This window comes from Protopterus annectens, chromosome 4.part0 (genome assembly GCF_019279795.1).
Source record: "Protopterus annectens isolate FY-2018-M chromosome 4.part0, PAN1.0, whole genome shotgun sequence".
In the NCBI taxonomy this organism is placed as follows: domain Eukaryota; kingdom Metazoa; phylum Chordata; order Ceratodontiformes; family Protopteridae; genus Protopterus; species Protopterus annectens.
The window spans coordinates 630,735,603-630,756,233 of record NC_056733.1 but is presented as its reverse complement, the minus strand read 5'-3'; the positions used below and the strand labels follow the sequence as shown (position 1 = coordinate 630,756,233).

Below are 20,631 nucleotides of genomic sequence, written 5' to 3'. Positions count from 1 at the left end.
TGGAGTTGTCTGTGCATATCTAGTGAGTGCAGAATTCTTTCCCCCTTGTTTTGTGGGTTAGGAAAGAAGGTGGATAGATGTATGGCCTGGTTGAGGCATGGATTTTAATAGAAGAGAAGGAGAGGTCACTACTGAGTAACTGCTAGGTAGTCCAAGATGAGAGAGATGGAAGGTTGTGAGGTACTGCCCCCTCTGGACCGGCTCCAGGAGCAGAATCTTTTCCATTTCCCTGCGCAAGATTTTCTGGTGTTGGGCCTTCTGGCCTCTGTGATAATGTCTAGGACCAGTTTGCTTAACAGGGGCCCTTTGTTTAGAGTATTAGCCATGCTGACAGTTTGAGAGTCTGCAAGTTTGGGTGCAGCATTCCCCACCCCCACCTGGGTCAAGAAGTGAGATCAGGGGAAGCTGCCTGGGAGGCTGTAATGTCAGGCTGCGCATTAAGGGGTGCCACTGCTGTCCGAGCCAAACTGAAGCAATGAGGATGGCCTTTGGTCTCACCTCCCTTATCTTAATCAGTACCTTGGGAATAAGAGGCAGAGGAGGAAATGCGTACACAAAGAGGGAGTTCCAGGGGAAGGTCAAGGTATCTACCTTCCACGCTAGGCGGTGATGCTCCCCGATACAGAATTTTCTCAGCTGGTGGCTGAGGTGCAAAGCAAAGAGATCCACCTCCGGAGTTCCCTACTCCTGAATGACATGCAGAAAGATTTTTCTGCAAAGCTGCCATTCGTGGGTGTCCAGTAAGTTTCTGCTTAGGTGGTCTGCCAGGGTGTTGTTGACCTCTGGTAGGTACAGGGCAATTAGGTGTACACCCATGGAGGCGGCAGTCAGCCAGAGGTTCATGGCTAGCCTGCATAAAGAGCAAGATTGGGTACCTCCCTGTTTGTTGATATGCCACATTACTGTGGTGTTGTCGGTTTTGATAAGAACCCCCGGCCTGAGATGAGGTTTGAAGGATGTCAGAGCCTTTTGTACTGCCATCATTTCCTCCTGACTGATGTGTAAGGGAAGGTGCTGGGCATCCCAAAGACCTTGGGTGCACCTGCCTGCTAGGTGAGCACCCCATCATTTCCTCCTGACTGATGTGTAAGGGAAGGTGCTGGGCATCCCAAAGACCTTGGGTGCACCTGCCTGCTAGGTGAGCACCCCAAGCAATGTCAGAGGCATCGGTGGTGATGGTCTGGCCGGTATGGCACAGGATGAAGGAAGACGCTTGTTCTTTGCACAGGCCCCTGCCCACCAGAGAAACTTGCCCCTTATACAGGGGATCAGTAGGAGAGAGGTCTCTAGAGGCTGAGACTGCTGACACCAAAGATTCTTTAGGATACCACTAAAGTTTCCTCATGTGAAGCCTGGCCAGAGGAATTGGAAAGATGCAAGATGCCATGTACCCCAAGGCTTGCAGGAAGTTCCTCGCAGTGAGGGGACTCTTCTGGGAGCCAGCTGGGTAAAATAGAGAGGCAAGAAGCTCTGCTTTTCTGGGGATAGGAAGGCCATTTGGGATGCTGTGTCCAGCAGTGCTCCCAAGAAAATGATCTTCCTGGAGGGTGTTTGCTTTGCTTTCTTCTCGTTGATGGTGAAACCCTAGGGGAAGTTGGGAGGGTTTTGACAAAGAGAAGGCCCTGGAGCAGCTTTTCTTTGCACTCTGCCTGAATGAGGGAGTTGTCCAGATAAAAGTAAATCTGTATATTTCTCAGTCGCAAAATGCTATGGGTGGGGCTAAGCATTTGGTGAATACTCTAGGTGCAGTAGATAAAGCCAAAGGGTAGACAGAGAACTTAAAGTGTTGTGAGCCTGCTCTGAAGCGCAGGAATTTCCTGCAGGATTCCCTTTTGGGGATGTGGAGGTGGGCATCCTTTAGGTCTAGGCTCACTAGCCAAGCATTTTTTGTCAGCATAGGTAGCAGCTGCTGCAAAGTTAGCATTTTGAACTTGGTGACCACCAGGGAGGTGTTCAGAATGGATAGTTACAGGATGGGGCACCAAGTGCTCTTTTCTGAGAACAAGGAATAGTCTGGAATAAAAGCCCTTGCCTGCTTGATCTGAGGGGACAGGTTCTACTGCCCCTGAGATATGAGATTTTGTACATGTTTCAATGCCTCTGCCCAATGATTTGGAGGCAAGTCTGGGTACAGTCTTGAAACTGGGAGTTCGTTGAAAGAGAATTTGTATCCCTGAAAAATTATCTTCAAGACCCACTGGTCCTCTGTTAAAGAAAACCAATTTTCTTTGCAGAGGGAGAGCCTTCCTCCGAGATTTGGTGAGTGAAAGGTGGGCAAAGGGGGGAAGAGGGAGTCTGAGTTTTTGCCATATAAGGGTAGCTTAAAACTCCCTGCCTTTGGGGCAGAAGTGGTCCACTGTTTGGTTCTCTGCTGCCCCTGGGATAGGGGGGCCTGGGTGGTCTGTCCTTACAGGGCTTACCTTGGTCCAGTCTGCTAGGTGCAGGAAAGGAGCAGTGCTTAGAGGGAGGTTCCTGCTGAACCTGGAAGTTTGAACCTAAAATAATTTTTTTTTTACTGTTTGCATAGATTTTGCTTTGTCTTCCATCTTTTTAAGCACATATTCTGCTTTTACTCCAAACAAGTAGTTCTTATCCAGGGGCGCATTAATCAGTTTGGACTTGACATGATCAGGGAGAGGGTGTTCCTTCCACCATGCATGTCTCCTAATGACAGATCCTGACACTGCTGCCCTGCTTAAGGCTTCCAGGGCATCATACCCACAGTGTAATGACTGTCTGGTCACTTGACAGGTAGAGTGCAGCAAATCTGCTAACTCTTTCAAATTGGCACAGTCAGGAAAGCTTGAAATCTTTTGTTTTAATAGTTCCAAACTAAGTAGTTACTATGTTAACATATGGAACTGACAGTTGAGTGCTCTGATACCCAAGATTGCAGAGGTGTATACTTTACCTAATCTGCCCAGACCTCAGGAATCCTTGTCAGAAGGAACAGGATTCTTGGCTCCTTTTGGTCCCTGTGTAATGACCTCTGGGTCTGCAGCAGGATTTCCGTACAGGTATTTGTAAGAATCCCATACTCTAATACCTTTCAGGTTTACTGGGAGCTGGTGGGAGGGTGTCAGGGGCTAAGCTAGATTCATGGAAAATATCATCCACCACTTCTAAAATAGGAGTGACGGCCAGGGGTCTGTGCTGGGGTAGGTCCAGAAACTCTCCAAGTCTTTTCTTAGACTGGGGGAAATCCTGAGATTGCCAATGGAAAGGTTTCCTGTGTGTGAAAGGTTTCCCCAAAGGAAAGGTCTTCTGGTGGGGAGGCAGAAGGAATGGACTCCTCTGCATCTGAATCCTCATAAGCAGTCAGAGGTGGTTGTTCCTCTTCAAAATCTGAATAGTCAAATTCTGGGGAAGGGTGTCTTCCTTTTAGAAATTGTGACCCGACTACCCCGATAAGGGAAATGAGATCCTACCCCATTTTAAGCATTTGTGCTTGGGGTGGTGGAGCAGGAGCAAGATGGTGGCTAGAGGCAGAGTTTCTTGGAGTGGCCCGGCTTCTAGGCCTAAACGTATCCAGTCTGAGAGAAACAGTAGCCGGATGAGAAGACATTGTTTTTTGTCTAGATTCAGTAGTGCAAGAGGACTCCTCAGAAGCCTGTGCCTGAATCGCAGTTGCGGACCTAACTTAGGCAGAGACAGCCAACGGAGTACTTGGCTGTAGAAGTTTTCAGCCGAAATTCAAACTCTGGTAGTGACCGATGGCACACTTGCCAACTGCTTCTGCTATGGACTCCACGGCAAGAGACTGATGTAATGGCGTCGGCTGCCTTGTTTTATAGCACCGACTACCAGACATCAGACTACAGGTGACAGCAGCAGATGCAGAAAAACACGGACTCTGGTATTCGGGCCAGCCGAGGGCTACCACAGCAGGGATTGTCCACAGGTGATGACTGCAACAGTGAAACAAGAAGAACATCTGCAAGTCTGCCTTGTGGACAGATAGGAAAAGGAGGAAGTTATCCCATCCATCTTATGAATCCTTCACTCACTAACACTGCTTTGAAATCATTCTGGAATCTTCAAAAGTGCCCTTGTTGCTTGTCCCTCCGTGCAGCACCTTCAGTCACTGTTACCTTCCGACAACCAAGACCAGATTTAAGCTTCTACAGTCGATCCAGAGATGGACGATGAAAGCTAGCACTATGGTGAGTTCACTTTACAAACAGCATATCGTGTCCCAGGATGGGTCATGTCTCATGAGCTGGCAACAGCTATAACACCCAACTGTTGCATCTTCTTAAACATTCAGTGTAGCAGGTTCCCCATGACAAATTCAACCACTAAAATTAGAGCTGTGTACACAGCAGAAAGGAAATTAAATGAACTATGCAGGGGGCGAGGCAAGCTCTCCTAAATTTACATCTTGACATTAAAGCATGTGCTAGAAAAAAAAATACATGACACAGAGTAAGGACAAAATACAAGATTTTGCAGTTATGGGTTCACCAAAAGCAGAACACCTGCAGCAAATGGCATCTAAACTGAGAAGTTTAGTTTGCTTTATGAATGGCAGAATCACCGTTTTCTCTTAAGCAAGCTTATCTTTTCAACAGTTGTTTTTCAGCTAGCCTTTTTGGCCAACAGGAATACAAACAAAAAAGCTGTTATTTTTACCACAATAAAAAGACTTGTAACTATTTCTCCATTTTATAAATTCTGTACAAGGTTCACAATTATGAATATTATGAACCCCCACATACCCAAAAATAAGCACACAAAAAGTAAAATTTTCTGAAGAGAATCACACCCACAAGTACACTATTGGGTGCGTTTCTCTAAATGTGACCAGAATTAGTAGAAAACACAGTACATCATCTCGGTTTTTAAACAGAAACAAAAAAGTTAACATTTCGGTACTGCCTACGATAGTGGAGTAGCTACAGTCCAGCAAGCATAAAGGGCAAAGAGCAGAGATATCTGACAAGTCACTTCAAAACAGCAAAGCAGACAGGCAAGTGAAATTCACTTTCAGATGGGATCAAACTCAAGAAAAAATATGTACTGCAGAGGCTCCAAACCACAGTTCCAGCAGAAAAACATCCCAGGGGAAACACTCAGAAGCTGAATGAAATGTTTGATTTTAGCTATTTAATTTTAATAAGTACAAAACTTCAGATAAAACAGTGAAAAATCCGAGCCAGTTAAAAATGAAGCTTATACAACATCCTGAGTCACATGAGAACCAAACCCTCTTTCACTCAAACTTAAAAAGCTATACACCCCTATTAAGTCTTCACATAATCTCTTAAATAACGATGTCCCATGGTCGTTAGTGTTGCACAATAAGAAATTCAAAGAAATCCATTTAGGAGACTGAAAATAAAAATGGACTACTGAAAGGGGACCAACATTTAAAATTTTATCTTTTTAGAGCATTACGTTTTAGTAAACGCCCAATGATTCCTCGTGAAAAGGTTTTGCATAAAAGAACTCTGCAATCATGCTCAGAGATTTATGAAACCAGATAAAGGAGGGGGGGGGGGGGTGTTAGTCATTATGGACACGGCAGATTACAATATTAGGATGCATGCGCCGTTGGCATGTGATTTTTATACCAAAGTTTACTTAAATGAACCAAATACTACATACCAAAAAGTCAGGGATACCCCTCAAGGATTTTTTTTACTGACCAGCAGATATACAGGAATATAATTTTTTGAATGCACAGTCTCCCATTATACCTGCGATTTCTGGGGTTCCAAACATTCACAAGTGCATCCAAAAAACCCCATGCAACCCATTGTTGACACCAGAAGGTCAATTACACACCCCTGTGCAAAATACCTGGACAAAAAAATTGAAGTACTTCATCACACAAGATAGTCGCATTTGTAAAGACTGATGGGATTTCTTTAGTAAAATGAACTCAATGGAGTATAATGACAACTTCATTTTTGTATCAATGGATGTAAAGGATCTTTATAATCTTATACTCCATGCTGTCTGTTTACAATGGTTTACGGAATACTTGCATGATAAGGGCATCCCACAAGATTAACACCTTTGAAACATTAGAGATGGTCTTAAAGAATAATTATTTTGTTTTCGACCATGGGTATTTTTTTTACAATCCATAGGAGTTGCTATGGCAGCTGCGTGTGGTGGACTTGTAGCAAACACTGTCATGTGGAAATGGGAAAAAAAAACATTCAAGTTAGAATACATGAATTTTTGGTAAAACGTACAACTGTTTTTTGGATAACATTTTTCTCATTTGGGAAGGAGACAAATGAATTCTCAAAATTTTTCTAATACCTTAATCAACACCAACCAACTCTCAAATTTACCTTTGAAACCAACGTTTCCACTACTGCTCATCTGGACCTCTCTGACTAAGGATGCACTACAAAAAAGATTTGTATCCAAAAATCATCATAAACAAACTTCGAACACTTATTTGCACTATTCCAGTTCCCACCACTTCCACCAGAAACGTACAGTGGTAAAGGGTCAGTTTAAGAGCTGCACGCATGGTATCACAATTCAAAAAATTTCCTGGACGAGTGTGAGCACATCAAATCTATGTTCCTGGCCAGAGGTTACCCATCTAGTCTGGTCAATGACTTAATGAAGTCATCAATAAGTGAGAGGAATTTGTCTCCATTCCTCAAGATGAGTCCAGTACAACACAGCTTCTCAACACTCCACAGTGGAACCACTTTTTACCCTCTCCCCCACAGTGGTATGGGGGAACATGGCCATGCGTTATAGAAACTTCAGCTATAATGGAGCCTTTAATACTCCACTTGCTGTGGACAGCGGAGACAAAGAATTCTGGAGAAGCTCTGGAACCTGTTGAAAGAGGATGAACAAGTTGGGTGATAAACCCCACACAGTGTATAAGCGGGAGTTGTAATTTAAAGAAAACAGTGAAACATGTCGGTATTGGTGATTCTTTTCCAAAACAAAAACTGTAAAATAGCAAAACACTGCTTCTGTTCTATCTGTAAAACTTATTATAGTACGTAAAGAAACCAAGATAGGCAACCACACTTTTAAATTAAAAGGTTAACTTAATTGTCTTACTAGTGGCTTAGTATAGGCTGCTCTATACCAAAACTGTTTAGCATTTTACATCAGTAAAACTGAAGGCAAGTTAAAGGACCATATGTACGAACACAAATGACATTAGAATCAATAAGGGAACAAATGCATTAGCAAAATATGCCAGAGATGCTCCAGGTCATTTTTTTAAATTTGTGACTGATAAAGTCACACAAGGTGAACGGAGAGGTCCATGGCAGCTGTACTTAGAAAAACGTGAGCTATTCTGGCAACATTATTTGCACGCCAACAGCTGGCCCAGAGTTAATGGTCACACCTCCACTGGTTATTAAAACTTAATGCTCTAAAAAGATAAAATTTAAAATGTTGGTTTCTTTCAATAGTCCATTTTTATATTTTTTCTTTCTCCAAGATGGATTTCTTTGAATTTCTTGTTGTGCAGCAACAGTCGGACATTCTGTTATTTAAGAGATTAAGTGAAGACTTTTAATAGGGGTATACATAGCGTTAAACTGAGTGAAAGAGGGTTTGGTTCGCATGTGACTCGGAATGTTATACAAGCTTCCTTTTTAACTGCCTTGGACTTTTCACAGTTTTATCTGAAGAAGTCTTGTACTTGGTAAAACAAAAGTGCTAAAATCCAACTTTTCTTTCAGCTTCTGAGTGTTTCTCTGGAATTGTTTTTCTGCTGAAACTGGTTTAGAGTCTTTGCAGTATGTATTTTTTCTCGGTTTACTCTGTGTTGCAATCAAATTCAGACACAGATTGGAATACACCTACACACTTCTAGGGACACATCAAATCTAAACAGACCAAGGCTGACATCTGTCTACAGCTACTTCTAACTCAGTTTCCTGTGGTAACAATGCTTATGAACAGTTTATCATCATCTTCAACTTAATGCTCACAAAACTTGTTCAGTACTATATAAATAAGTGAAATGCCCCATCAAGTTTTCCAGTTACTGTGACATAGGTGACTAAACAAGCAGAAGTACTCCAAGCTTCAGCCATCTAGGCTTCAGTCACCAAAAAGGTTAGGCTAACAGAACTTGCAACCTACACAATTTTAGAAGCTGTAGTTTAATGAATAAAAAAACATTTATAAATGCAAGATAAAATATTCTGTGAAAGAGGCAATAATAGTCTCCCTACTGCACTCAAAAGTTGCATAGTTGGAATTGACAACCCAGGATGAATTACTCAACTCATTGCTTCCTACAAGAATATAGTTGTTAGGAAAAGAGTTCCTTTACATCCTTTAATAATGCCCTTATCTTTAAGGGAGACGTGACTGCCCTCAGAAAATAAGTATACTCATCACTGTTTTCAAAGTCCAATATTTTGAAGTCCTGGTAAAGACTTCATAAAATTAAGGTAGCATCTACAAATTGACAACTTAAGCATGATGGTGAAATGGTTAGCAAGGGGTGAACAGAACTGGAGTTAGTAAGGAGCGTTTATAAAAAGTTAAAAAAAAAAAAAGTGCATTTCTATGCTTACATTAATAATGCAAAAAAAAAGTGCAACAGTGTCAAGCTGAGTGGTGTAATCAATCAGTGAATGATGGCAAAAAAGACATTAAAACACTGTGGCTAATGAAGACATTCTGGGATATAAATGCACTTTTGGAAAAGCAGTTACGACTGCTATCTATACATTTTCGAAATGCATTAAAAGTTCACAAAAACTGTGTGACCTACAGATAAACAAACGGTGGCATCTTATATAGAACATAACACAACGTTGCCACTCGCTCACCATCTAACAAAAATTTTGTACATCACTTTTGTTTTGAAATACTGTGAAATTATATGCATAACTTGCATAGACTCGGCAACATCACAATGCAGTATGCCATTCCCTGTTAATATAGACTGAAAAGCTCTTGAACGAGTAAACAATTACCCTCAACATCTTAAATCCATGTTGCACACTTAATAGGACTTTTTGTTTGACCTTAAACACTAGAATATTTTGTAAAACAAACTACATTTCATAAATCTGCAATATTAAACTCAGCATCAGACAGACTTTTGATTCTAACACTAGTGTACAGCCAAGCCCCATTATTTACCAGAGAGAGAAAGTTTACATTTTTGTAACCAACACCAAAAAATACAAACTTTTACATAATTTAAATCTAATGAAGTGCATTTTCAGAAAAGAATTCTGGAGAAAGGCTCAAGAATCAAGTAGCTTCCTGGCTTAAAATATCTCAAACAGCAAGTGTGTTAGCCTTCTGCTGCTCAGCATTAAAAGTTACAATGTTCAAAATACAAATTTATCCAAATGAGCCAACCCCCCCAAATTCTCATTTCTTCATTAGGAAATATGTTCCTGCTGTGACTGGTGCCTCACTGTACAAATTAAAAATATTTTGATATAACTTACGTTAAAGGCTTCCTTTATTTTTTTAATTCCTCTTGAAACATTCTGTCGGTGATCATCTTCAAGCAAGACACTGGATGGCTAAACACACAAGAAAATACACTTTTAAAACATGGTTTTAAAACTAAAAAAATACAATAGTGAAATGAAGACGTGCAAAAAAAAAAAAAAAAAAAACATACACCATCTCCTGTTGGTCTGTAGAAGTAAACCACGTTCAACACCCACACTCCTTAGCACAGCATAGCTATACCTTTCCTTCAGCCAGCAACAAGATATTACCTGTGCAGCACTTTCCACCAACCTGTGCGCAATACTGCAACAATGCGGGCAGTCTCTCCAAAGGATCGGAGTAGAAGTGCACATTCTAATTTTCAGCAGAATGCAAGACAAACTACACAAACTAAACTTTAAAATGCAGAAAGTAGCAAACTGTGTTCAGTTCCCCTGTGGATAAAAGACTGGAGTTGAACAACCAAGATAGAGTGTTGACTATCATCTTTTTAACTGGGGGCAGGGCAGAGGTCCCAAATAAAATCTAGTTCTTGGATGAGATCAAAGGAAATGCAATGAACACTTGAAACTATGCAGGGAGCAAGACCATACAGAACTGCAAACCAGCCCACAGTTGAGGTGAGGACTGATTTGTATATGGACAGTTGTGTGGATCACAGTCCGCCAATATAAACAGGCAAGAATCGGACTCATTTCTGATCAGCAGTGGAATTGGTTATCAAGACAAGAGAGGCAACCGAAGATAAATAAGGAAGGTAGCAAAGGAGTAATTTCATTCATGATGCTGAATGTTACCATGTTTTCATTTTGAAAAATAACTTAATGCTTTAAACAAATTAGTTAACACCAGGTGTACAACTAGCACACAACACTTCAGTTCTTCAAAATTAAATTACATCTGAACAAAAACAGTAAGAGTAAAGGATTAGTCTAGCTGTTTGCTTTTTTATTGATACCAGCATTATCTCCACTACACCATAGCATCTCTAGTGTTTATACAGACCTCATAGGTGCTGCTTCTCCATACAGCCCACATTGGGGAACACCTGAAACAATGGAACAGCACTTGAGACAGTGTGTTGTCAACTTGGTTAAACCAACATCCTGAGACAATTGTAGCAGTTGCCTCATGCTTAGTGCCAACTACCTACTAAAACTGTGTGAGATAGATCATGTAATGTTGGAGGCAAAGCTCTCAAAGCCTAGAAAAAGCAAACAAGCATCAGTAATACACAACACCACAGTATACCTATCATAAAATACAGACCAAACACAAATCTACAAATGCAGAGTCTCTCAAAAGTAGCCTACCTAAACTACAAAGGCCTCTTAAATGTATTTCAAGAAACCTACACAGCAACCTCACAAACATTCATCTTGGGCAACAGCAACCACAAAATATACATTTAAGGCCGTCAGCATTGCAAATCAAGAGACCATAATGCAAACCTAAACACAGCCCGACATCCTAGTCACAGGTGACTTCATAGTGAGACAAACTGATACAAACCTCACCAAGCTAAGTAAGGAGAGGTTCACTATTAGTTCCCCTAGTTATGTGCCAGGATTCACCACATCACACATGCACTCAAGTCATTACACCACTAAGAGACATAAGGAAAAAAGTCATACTATACCTTTGGAGTAAACCAATTTCCCTGGACTACATGATAAACATTGTGGAGTTCTTCAGAATGTATGTGTGACTAAGACAGGTATAAATCTAGTTTTGCTCAGCATTCCACATTCTCAGAAAATGATGCCTCAATAGGAATAAAATATCAACAACTGGCTTTGCTTCTGCTGTCATTCAGTGAGGTGTCAAATATACATCAATCTGAGGAGAGATGGTAGACTATATTAAATGCTTTACCAGGATGATCAGCACCTACCTCAGCAAGGCTCACATACACTGGCAAATACCTTCCCCACCCCAATAGTGCTTTTTTAAGCAATCTCAGTCATCAAAAGCTTCCAACTTAACAAAACTAAACCTGAACAAACGGTACTGCTGTTCAATGCTAGGAACTTCAACAAAAAATGTCACTCCCCACAGGAACCACCCACCCTGGACAAGCTGTGTTTGAAAAGAAAAAACAGATAGGGATGTCCTCTTTCCCCACCATTATTTGTACGATGATGTGAGGAATTTCCAGCTATGCCGGGAGAAGTACAGCAGTGGATGTGTAACATATACCAGCATAGATAGCTGCAGTTTTGAAAAGAATTATATGTCGTTTGTATATCAAACTGATTTGTACAGGCGTTTGTGTTGAAAATGTATTTGTAAAGCTGCTTGTGTTCAAAATGTACCAACAGTGGGTCCTGCTGGACAGAAAAAAGGAATACACCTGTATGTCAGTCAGACTGACTTATCACTGTTGAAATTAATATTGTAACAGAAGATACTAGAAGAGATTAGGTTAATCTCAATCCAGCTAACTTTAAAAAATAGCCTAAAATTAAATTACCTGGGAGGCCATAAAGACTGTATCTTACAGTTCTGATTACAGCCAGAGACAAAATGTCTGTAAAAACAAAGACTGGGAACCCTGCTGTACTGTCCTTAGCTGCAAACTAATTGCTACCCTGGAAAGATGTAAGTGCTGAAATGGCTTTATGGCTTTCAGATGCTATAACACATCTCAGCAAAGCTGCATGTGTACAGTAACACATACGTTCGGAATTCTGGTTCAATTTCTAGAAAAGGGGGGGTAAGTATGGAAACCAGAAGCCAGACGATCAGATGTGATGTCATTCTGTAATCAAGCACTGAAACGATGTTTTAATACTAGATGAGACAGAAGTCTTGGGGACAGTTTGTTTTTGAAACCGGACATATAAGGATTATTTCACCTACTTCATCTTGCCTTGCTTTGGTAAGTAACCATGGAACAGTAATTCTTTAGATTAGTCAGGAAATATAGTGAGATTAGTCAAATACTGTTTTTCTGTATCTGTGTGAAACTATTCATTTGTGTTACTTTTAATATTTCTTGTGATTGAAACTCTGGCATTTATTATAAATACAATTTCAGTATTTTCATGTTATTACTTACTAGTAAATGTATTTAAACTTTTCACTGTGGTTGGACCTTTAGAGAATTTAACCTTTGAAAGCACTTATATTTATTTTATTTTTATTTTATTTATTTAACATTTGTTGACCGGGAATGTCCGACTAGGTTCCACAGAGCCTGTTTTCAGCGGAGGCCCGGGAAGAAATGCTCCAGATGCGTCTTTGGAATATTTATTTGGTGACACTGTGGCTGCTCCTGAAAGCCTTGCTGTTTGGTCAGTATTACCATTTGTATGAATATCAATTTTACTCAGTATAATTGGGTACCCTTGTAAGAGCCTGAGAGTAACTGGCTTTGGAGTGCCCTGGTGGCAGTAACTACCTTACAGTCTGGGTTCATAGCTATAAATCTGTGCCAACCTCTCTCAGGTGTTCCGTGTCTGAAAATCAAAACTCAAAGTGTGTGTGTGTGTGTCAGCTATTTGGTGCAGGGGCCACAGAGCACTGGTTTCACAGACAGGGTGGTGGAGGACTTCGCCTAGGACACACAGCGGATGAATCAACTCTATAGCTGTACCAGTGGGGAGTCTTACTGGGGGCCTGGAGAGAGACAGAGAGAAACCCAGACACCAGACTGAGTGTGTTCCCTGTGTGGTCTTAATTGAAATTGTGCTTGAAGAGAGCTGCACCTGGAAACCCTGTCTCTCCTATCTTTGTTCCAAGTGAACGTCCTTTACCGGTGTCAATGGCGTAGATTCGGGTTCCTTGGATTACTGGCCCAGAGCAGGTACATCAAAATCTACTTTACAGATACAGCTGGTGGTAAAGAAAAAAATAAGAGATTCATAAATTCAGAGCTGTAACCAGAATGGCAAGAAAGAAAATTAGTTTTATTTACATATATTAATTTTGTACTCGATAAACCTGGAAAAGGGCATTTTGGTATTGTACAACAGTCTTGAAATGGTTTCAAGTCTGAGAAACAAATGAAGATGAAACAAAGGCTACAGTGCAAACTACATTACTTTGACGGGAAAGTTGTGGAACCAAAAGGTTTTAACTAAGGAAAGCATTTTGATCTGGAATATAGGATCCCTACTGCCAAAACACCAAATTTAATGCTACTAGATGCGAAGAAAAAAGTAATTAAAAGAAAATGCAGGACTTGTTTTAGCAAAACCCACACTCATGGGGGCCACAATAAGGACTGCTACAGCAACTAAGAGTATGTGAGAACAAACTAAACAAAACACAATACAAAACAGAGAAACTTGAAGCTCTTAATTGTCTCTATCTGTATCAATAATCATTAAAATGCTTTTAGCACCTCTAGCTATAAATACAGGTTAGATAAAATGTTTGTACATAGAGAAGAAATTGTAAAAAAATAAAAGGAGGAGGAGAGCAAGTGTTAAGGGGAATTAAGCGGACTTTCCCCACAGAACAAGGTGATCTGAAGGAGGGTACCCTAGAGAATCACAGTTAAAAGCTCACATGCACAACTCAAGCAGAAGGTTACAAACCACTTAAATAATGACTGTATGTGGGATACAGGTGGGGGTAGATTTTGAGAGAGAAAAAGATGACGCTAGCATTTCAGATGCAATTCCTTAAGGAGCAGATGATGAGGATAAAATGCCATATGGATATTTAAAGTAGGAGAATGCATTTTAATAACCAAGGCAGTGAGAAAATAGAGAACTCAATAGGGATTTCTGCTTGTAGGAGTATAGAAAATGGGCAAGAGATTGCTTCCAATACTTATGCTTGAATTATCGGAGAAAGTTAGCAAGAGAGCCAAACACCTTATGGGAAAAGGTAACAGTGGGATGAGGCTATGCAGAAGTTTGTACTACAAGTTAGAGTCTGCCTTTCCTATCTGAGATTGATAACTCGGTACTGACAAACAGAAAGGGATGAGGAAGTGCTGAATGAAAGACCAGCTCTAGTAGAGGTTTTAAACAAGTCAAACAAAAGCGGTCATTAAAAAGGGATTAATAGGGTGTACTAAGTACTACTTGAAAACTATAAGAATCAGAGAAGGTCAGAAAAGATGTTCTTTCTGGTTCTCTAAATTTCTTTTTTACCTTTATCCAGGCAGTGTACTTAGTAAATTAATTTTACCCAAGCAAACCATATCACCGCCCTTTTTCAGTTTCTGTTTTCATACTGGGAGAGCTGAATTTAAGTGGACAAGTATGCAGCCATCTTGGAAGTTCAAAGGGTTAGAAAAGATTAGGAAGCGAGAACAGAAAGAATTTACAAACAATATAAGGAAATGTATAATGCTTATGTATGAAAAAGAATTTTAGCACGGAAGTGCTTGCATACATATTTACATACACGAAGTACCAAGCACTCCCCAGAGGACTATTCCACAGGTAAAGAACAAATGCTGGATATAAAACGGGGGAGAGAGATGTGTAATTTTTGGGAATGTAACCAGTTGGCAAATTATGAAAATTCCCCACAGACTACTTTGAAGGAAAAATTGTGGAACTATAAGTTATGTACTCACCATAACGTTTGATGCATGTGGTCCATCTTGCCTCACATTCTTACTCACGGGTTCAGAGCCACTCGGCCAACTTATTTATTCTAGCACAAAGTCTCTAATTGGCTGGGCTAACCTGGCATCCCATGTTGCACTGCTCCCTAACTTCAGATCTAGTTTGCAGCAATCCATAATCACACCTCATGCACAACCACAGTTCAGTAAAGTAGAACACTATCAATGGTAGCAAAGAAAAAAACAACCAATACCGAAGAGTACTGAAACCAATGTCGCCTCCAAATACTCCAGGAAGGGGATCAGGTGGGAGGGAACGTAAGAATGTGAGGCGAAATGGACCACATACATCAAACGTTATGGTGAGTACGTAACTTCTAGATGTTATGTGGTCCTATCTCGCCTACATTCTTACTCACAGGACAGCATCCCCAGCACCTCTATCCTAGGAGGCTCAATGGAAGATACTCCTGAGAACAGTGGAACCAAAGGAAGCCCGGCCCCTAGAAGCAAAGTCTAATTTGTAATGAGTAATAAAGGTGTGGGGAGAAGCCTACGTGGCCGCAGCACAAATTTCATCCAAAGATAGCCTGGAATGATAAGCTACAGAAGCGAAAACAGCCCTGATGGAGTGAGCCTTGACCGGAAAAGGTAAACTTCTGCCTGCTGACGAATAAACATAGGAGATGCAATCAGAAATCCATCTGGAAATTATAATCTTAGAAATAGGGGAACCTTTCTATTTTCTGAAAACGATACGAACAGTTGGTCAGACTTACGAAGTTGTTTAGTCCTGTGTAAGTAAAACCGAAGCTGCCTGTGTACATCCAACTGATGAAATTTAAACTCTGCCTTGTTGGAAAATTGGGGGAAGAAAACTGGCAGCTCAATGGACTGATTGAGATTAACGGCAGAGGTTACTTTGGGAAGAAAGGACGGATTAGGTCTCAAGGAAACCCTGTCCTTATGAAAGATTAAATACAGGGATTTGATGGACAACGCTTGAATCTCCGACACCCGTCTGGCTGATGTGATCGCTATTAAGAATGCAGTCTTCCAAGACAGAAATTTTAATTCACAGGTGGCAGCTGGCTCCAACGGTGATAAAGTCAGTGCTTTTAAGACCAAATTTAAATCCCATGGCATGATGGGTTCTGACACAGGAGGCCGTAGTAACAAGGTGCCCCTCAAAAAGGCCTTACATAGTTTATGAGCCATGAGAGAAGGTTCGTAAGAGATATGAAAATTAGAAATAGCGGCCAGCTGGACCTTAACGGTCGCAGGAGCAAAACCCTGCTAAAAGAGTGTGGATAAAAAGTCTAAGACAGCAAGGATGGGGGCAGTGAAAGGATCCAGTCCCTGGGCCTGAGCCCAAATAGAAAATCTTTTCCACTTGCTGGAATAAATCTTCCTGGTAGAAGATTTATGAGAAGATAAAATGTGTACCACCCGAGGTGAAAAGCGATGAAGTCTGACTAAGGATGGAAGTGGAGTAGCCAGGCTGTCAACCGGAGGGTCCGCAGGGAGGGATGGGACTGTCCCGACATGTGTCAGCAGGTCTGGTGCTGGGTCCAGAATCCAAGGACTGTCCACTGCATATTGATGAAGAAAGGACGACCAGACTTGGCGAGGCCAGTGTGGGGCAATTAGAATCATCTTGCTTCCCAAGGAAATGGCTTTCTGACTCACTCTTGGTAGTAGAGGAAACTGAGGGAAAGCATAGAGCAGACCGGGGGACAATCGTGGACTAGAGTGTCCCTGGGTGAGACCCCCTGTGGGGGGGATCAGAGTGAAGTAGTTGCTTCACTTGGCATTGTGGGGATTGGCAAAAAGATCGCAAGGCTGGCCCCACCTGTTGAAAATCTGTTCCACAATTCGGCGGTTCAGGGACCACTCATAAAGGCATCAGAATAGATCTGCTTAGCCTGTCCGCTATCACATTGGCCTTCCCCGGAATGTGAGTTGCCACTAGGAACCGTTGGGAAGACACTGCCCACTGCTACACTCACACGGCCTCTCTGCATAGGGGACAGGATCTGGTTCCCCCTTGCTTGTTCAGGTACCACACCACGGACATGTCGTCCAAGTGAATAGCAATCGTTCCTAGAGGGAGAGAGCTCTGCAATGACCACAACGCCAGTAACAACGCTCCCATCTCTAGAACACTGATGTGCAGATGTACCTTGTGATCTTGCCACGTGCCTTGGACCATCCTGCCAAGATAATGCCCCCCCACCCCATCTGGGAGTGGTCTGTGGTCACCGTGGCAACTGGTGGCATAGGAGTAAACGGATTCCCTGTGTTCAAGTTGGAGGTGCATAGCCACCAACAGAGGTCCTGTTTGCACCGATCGGTGATTAGGATCAAATGAGACAGGAGAAGCTTCTGAAAGGACCATTGGGCAGAGAGGAGCCACTGCAGAAGCCTCATGTGTAATCTGGCTAGGGGTACTAACATGATGGTTGCTGCCATGGATCCCAGGAGCTGTAGAACCCATCTGGCCTGAACCTTCTTGAGGGGTAACAACGCACGAACCTGACCCTGCAACACTTCTATCCTTTCTTGGGACAGGAACACCCGCATATGGACGGTGTCCAGCTCTCCGTCTAGAAATGTAACACGCTGTGAGGGCAGCAATGCAGACTTTCCCCAGTTCAAGGTAATTCCTAGTTGATGGCAAAGGGCAATAGTAGTTTCCCTGGCCTGAATGAAAAGATGCCTGGTGGGGGCGGTGAAGAGCCAGTCGTTCAGGTATGGAAACACTTGGAATCCTTGACGTCTCAGGTGAACTGTCACCACTGCCAGACACTTGGTGAACACCCTGGGGGCTGTGGTGAGACCAAAGGGCAGGGCACAACATTGGAAATGACTGGCTCCCAGCTGGAAGCGTAAGTGACTCCTGGATGCCCTGTCCATTTTGATATGGTAGTAAGCATCCTTTAAGTCGATGGAGCACATCCATACTTTACCCAGTAACAGAAAAATAGACTGAAGGGTGACCATTCGGAACTTAGACTTCAGAACATAGCAATTTAGACGGCTGAGATCCAGGATGGGCCTCAGGTCCCCTGTTTTTTTTTTTGGCACCAAGAGAGTCTGGAGTAAGTCCCTAATCCGATCTGGTCTGAGGGGACAGGTTGGATGACTCCTTTTTCCAGCAACTTTGAAATTTCTAGTGTTGCGTGATCCCTTTGACTGGGTGGAACGTCTGGGATTCTCTTGGCTGGCAGGGAGTCTGATAACAAGGGGATGGAATAACCCCCGGTAACTATTCGAAGCACCCATCGATCCTGAGCGATACTTGCCCAGGCTTCCGGGTACAACCAAATGCGGCCCCCGACTGGCGCTGGAAGACAGCAGTCGGGCAATACATCAGGGACGATAAGGGGGCCCGCAAAAGGAATCATGGTCTCCCGAATTGCAAGGGCCTCCTCTGACCCTAGGGTGGCGTCTTCCAGAATAGTCTCCCCCTCCTCTGCCTCTGGAGGGGGACTCACCTTGAGCGGCAGGGAAAGATTTCTGTGACTTTTTGAACCACATTTTCCCTCCTCTGAGCCTTGGGGTAAGGCCTAGATGAAAGGGAAAAACGGACCCAAACGGCAGACAGGGTCTTCCACTCTTGCTCGCATCTGGTGAGGGTGTCTTCCACTTTGGTCCCAAAGAGTGAGGACCCATCAAAGGGTGAGTCAGTGAAGGAAGACTTGAAGGCCTCCGTGAAGTGACACAGGCGCATCCAGGCTTGCCTCCTGAGGGCCATACCTGAACTAGCTGCCCTGCTCGCTCCTTCGGCTGCATAAGATATGAGCCTCATGGACAAGTTGACAATCGAGCCAAGGGTAGACAGCTGGGCGTTAACAGTCTGCGTTAACGCCTCAGGTATGTTATCTGTCAAAGTATCTAACTCTTTATGGAGATCTCTCTGGAGCCAAGTAAAATGACACAGGTAGTTCAGAGACTAAAGTGTGAAGGTCGCTGAAGAGAGGGTACGCTTCCCGTACCAATCCATACTCCTGGATTCGTTAGGAGGATGGACGGAGGAGGAAGACTTGGCTACTTCCTGTCGAGTGGCCACCGCCACCACCATGGCATCCACAGAAACCCCTTTGGACATTAACTCTTTCCCAGGGGTAGCTGAAAGAAATTTAATAAGGCAGCTTGGTACAGGTTCCACAGAGTCAGGAGTCTCCCACACCCTTCGACAGATCAAATCTAGGAGTTCATTGAAGGGTGGTAGACACCCAGGAGGCGGAGGGTTGAGCCCCAAAGGCCTTGAATACAGATTCCTCCTCAGAGGGGGTTTTGGACGACCAGCCACCTCTCTGCCTCAAAATCTACAGGATGTCGGAGATGTCATTGGTGGACTACTTGGGGGACCCCTCAGACTCTTCGAGGTCGGTATCAGAAGTGAGAGACTCGTCCTGGGAGTCTATGTGCTTCCTCTTGCACAGCTTCTTCCTTGGGGGCTCCTCAGGCACAGACTCTGAGGGGCCCTCAAAGTTGGGGACCGCTCATGGGGGTAGCCCCAGACCTTGGGGCTCCGCCATCAACTGATAGGGGGACATCAGAGGCTCTAGCCAGTATGGAAGTGGACGGAATGACCGATCCGGGTGAGGTCACTGAAGATATGGCCAGTGCGCTCCTCATGGCCTCGAATGCGGGTCCCCCCGAATCAGAGGACTGGCCAACCTCGGAGGCCACGACCGAAGCCGAAGTTCCTCGTGCGGAAGCGCCAATTGGAGGCTTGGAACTGACATGAGTCCCGAAGTATCCCCCTTGGGCCCGACTGAGGAAACCCGGGTTCCAAAACCAGAGGACGGAGCAGACATGGTAGGAGCCAAAGTCTGCACCGATAATGCCTTAAGAGGCACCGGCAGAACATCACCCGGAGCCGAACACTCCGGCTCCAAAGAAAAGGATGTGCTCGGAAGAGGAAACATCGGTGCACTCATCGGGACTGGGTCGGAGCCGAAAAAAGTTTAGCCAACACAGGCGACTGCAGGAGCCTCTGGACCACCCTATCCACATCCAAATCAGAGAGTCTGGAGGATTTGGAGGAGAAAGAAGGTGACTAATCTATCTGGGGACCCACGTCTAACACTAGGAGACCGGCTCCGAATGGGCTCTAACAAAATTGGAGCCGAAGCAGATTCAAGAACCACAGCTACCTCCTGCGGCCCCGAGGACAAGGGAGCAGAGGAGGTAGAATCCAATTTGGTAGACTTCTCCGGAGGCGCCGAAGATACAAATGGAGCCGGAGATCTTTTCTTAGCCTTAGAGGACTTTGCTTTAGATTGTGAACCAGAGGAATAGTCCAAGGACTCCTCAAAGGAAGGCTTCAGAAGACCCTTCAGTGTCAGTTTATTTTTTCTTTCCTGTAGCACCCTCGGACTGAAGGCGTGACAAAAGCTACAGGACTCTTGCAAATGTATAGCCCCCAGACAGTATACACAAACCGAATGTCCAGTTATGGACATCTTGTAGCTGCATTTAGAACATTTCTTAAACCCAGAGGGTTTATGTTCCTTTTGCTCCTTAGACATAAGCTAAGCACACAATACAAATTCAAAACAGGACCTTAGGCCACAACGGTTAAAGCGGGAACCACCGCTAACAACCACTGACAAGAATCTCTAAGTTAAACGATTCCAGAGATGACCCCCCCCACACACACACAC

The 20,631-nt window shown here is 43.3% G+C and overlaps 1 protein-coding gene across 1 annotated transcript in view; it reads right to left on the bottom strand.

Moving 5' to 3' along the window:
- ZCCHC8 (zinc finger CCHC-type containing 8) overlaps positions 1–20,631 on the bottom strand; it is a 1,340,563-nt gene that overhangs the window by 1,101,803 nt on the left and 218,129 nt on the right. Inside the window, 1 exon segment of the mRNA XM_044068587.1 lies at positions 9,417–9,494. Within this exon segment, the coding sequence (XP_043924522.1) occupies positions 9,417–9,494 (78 nt within the window).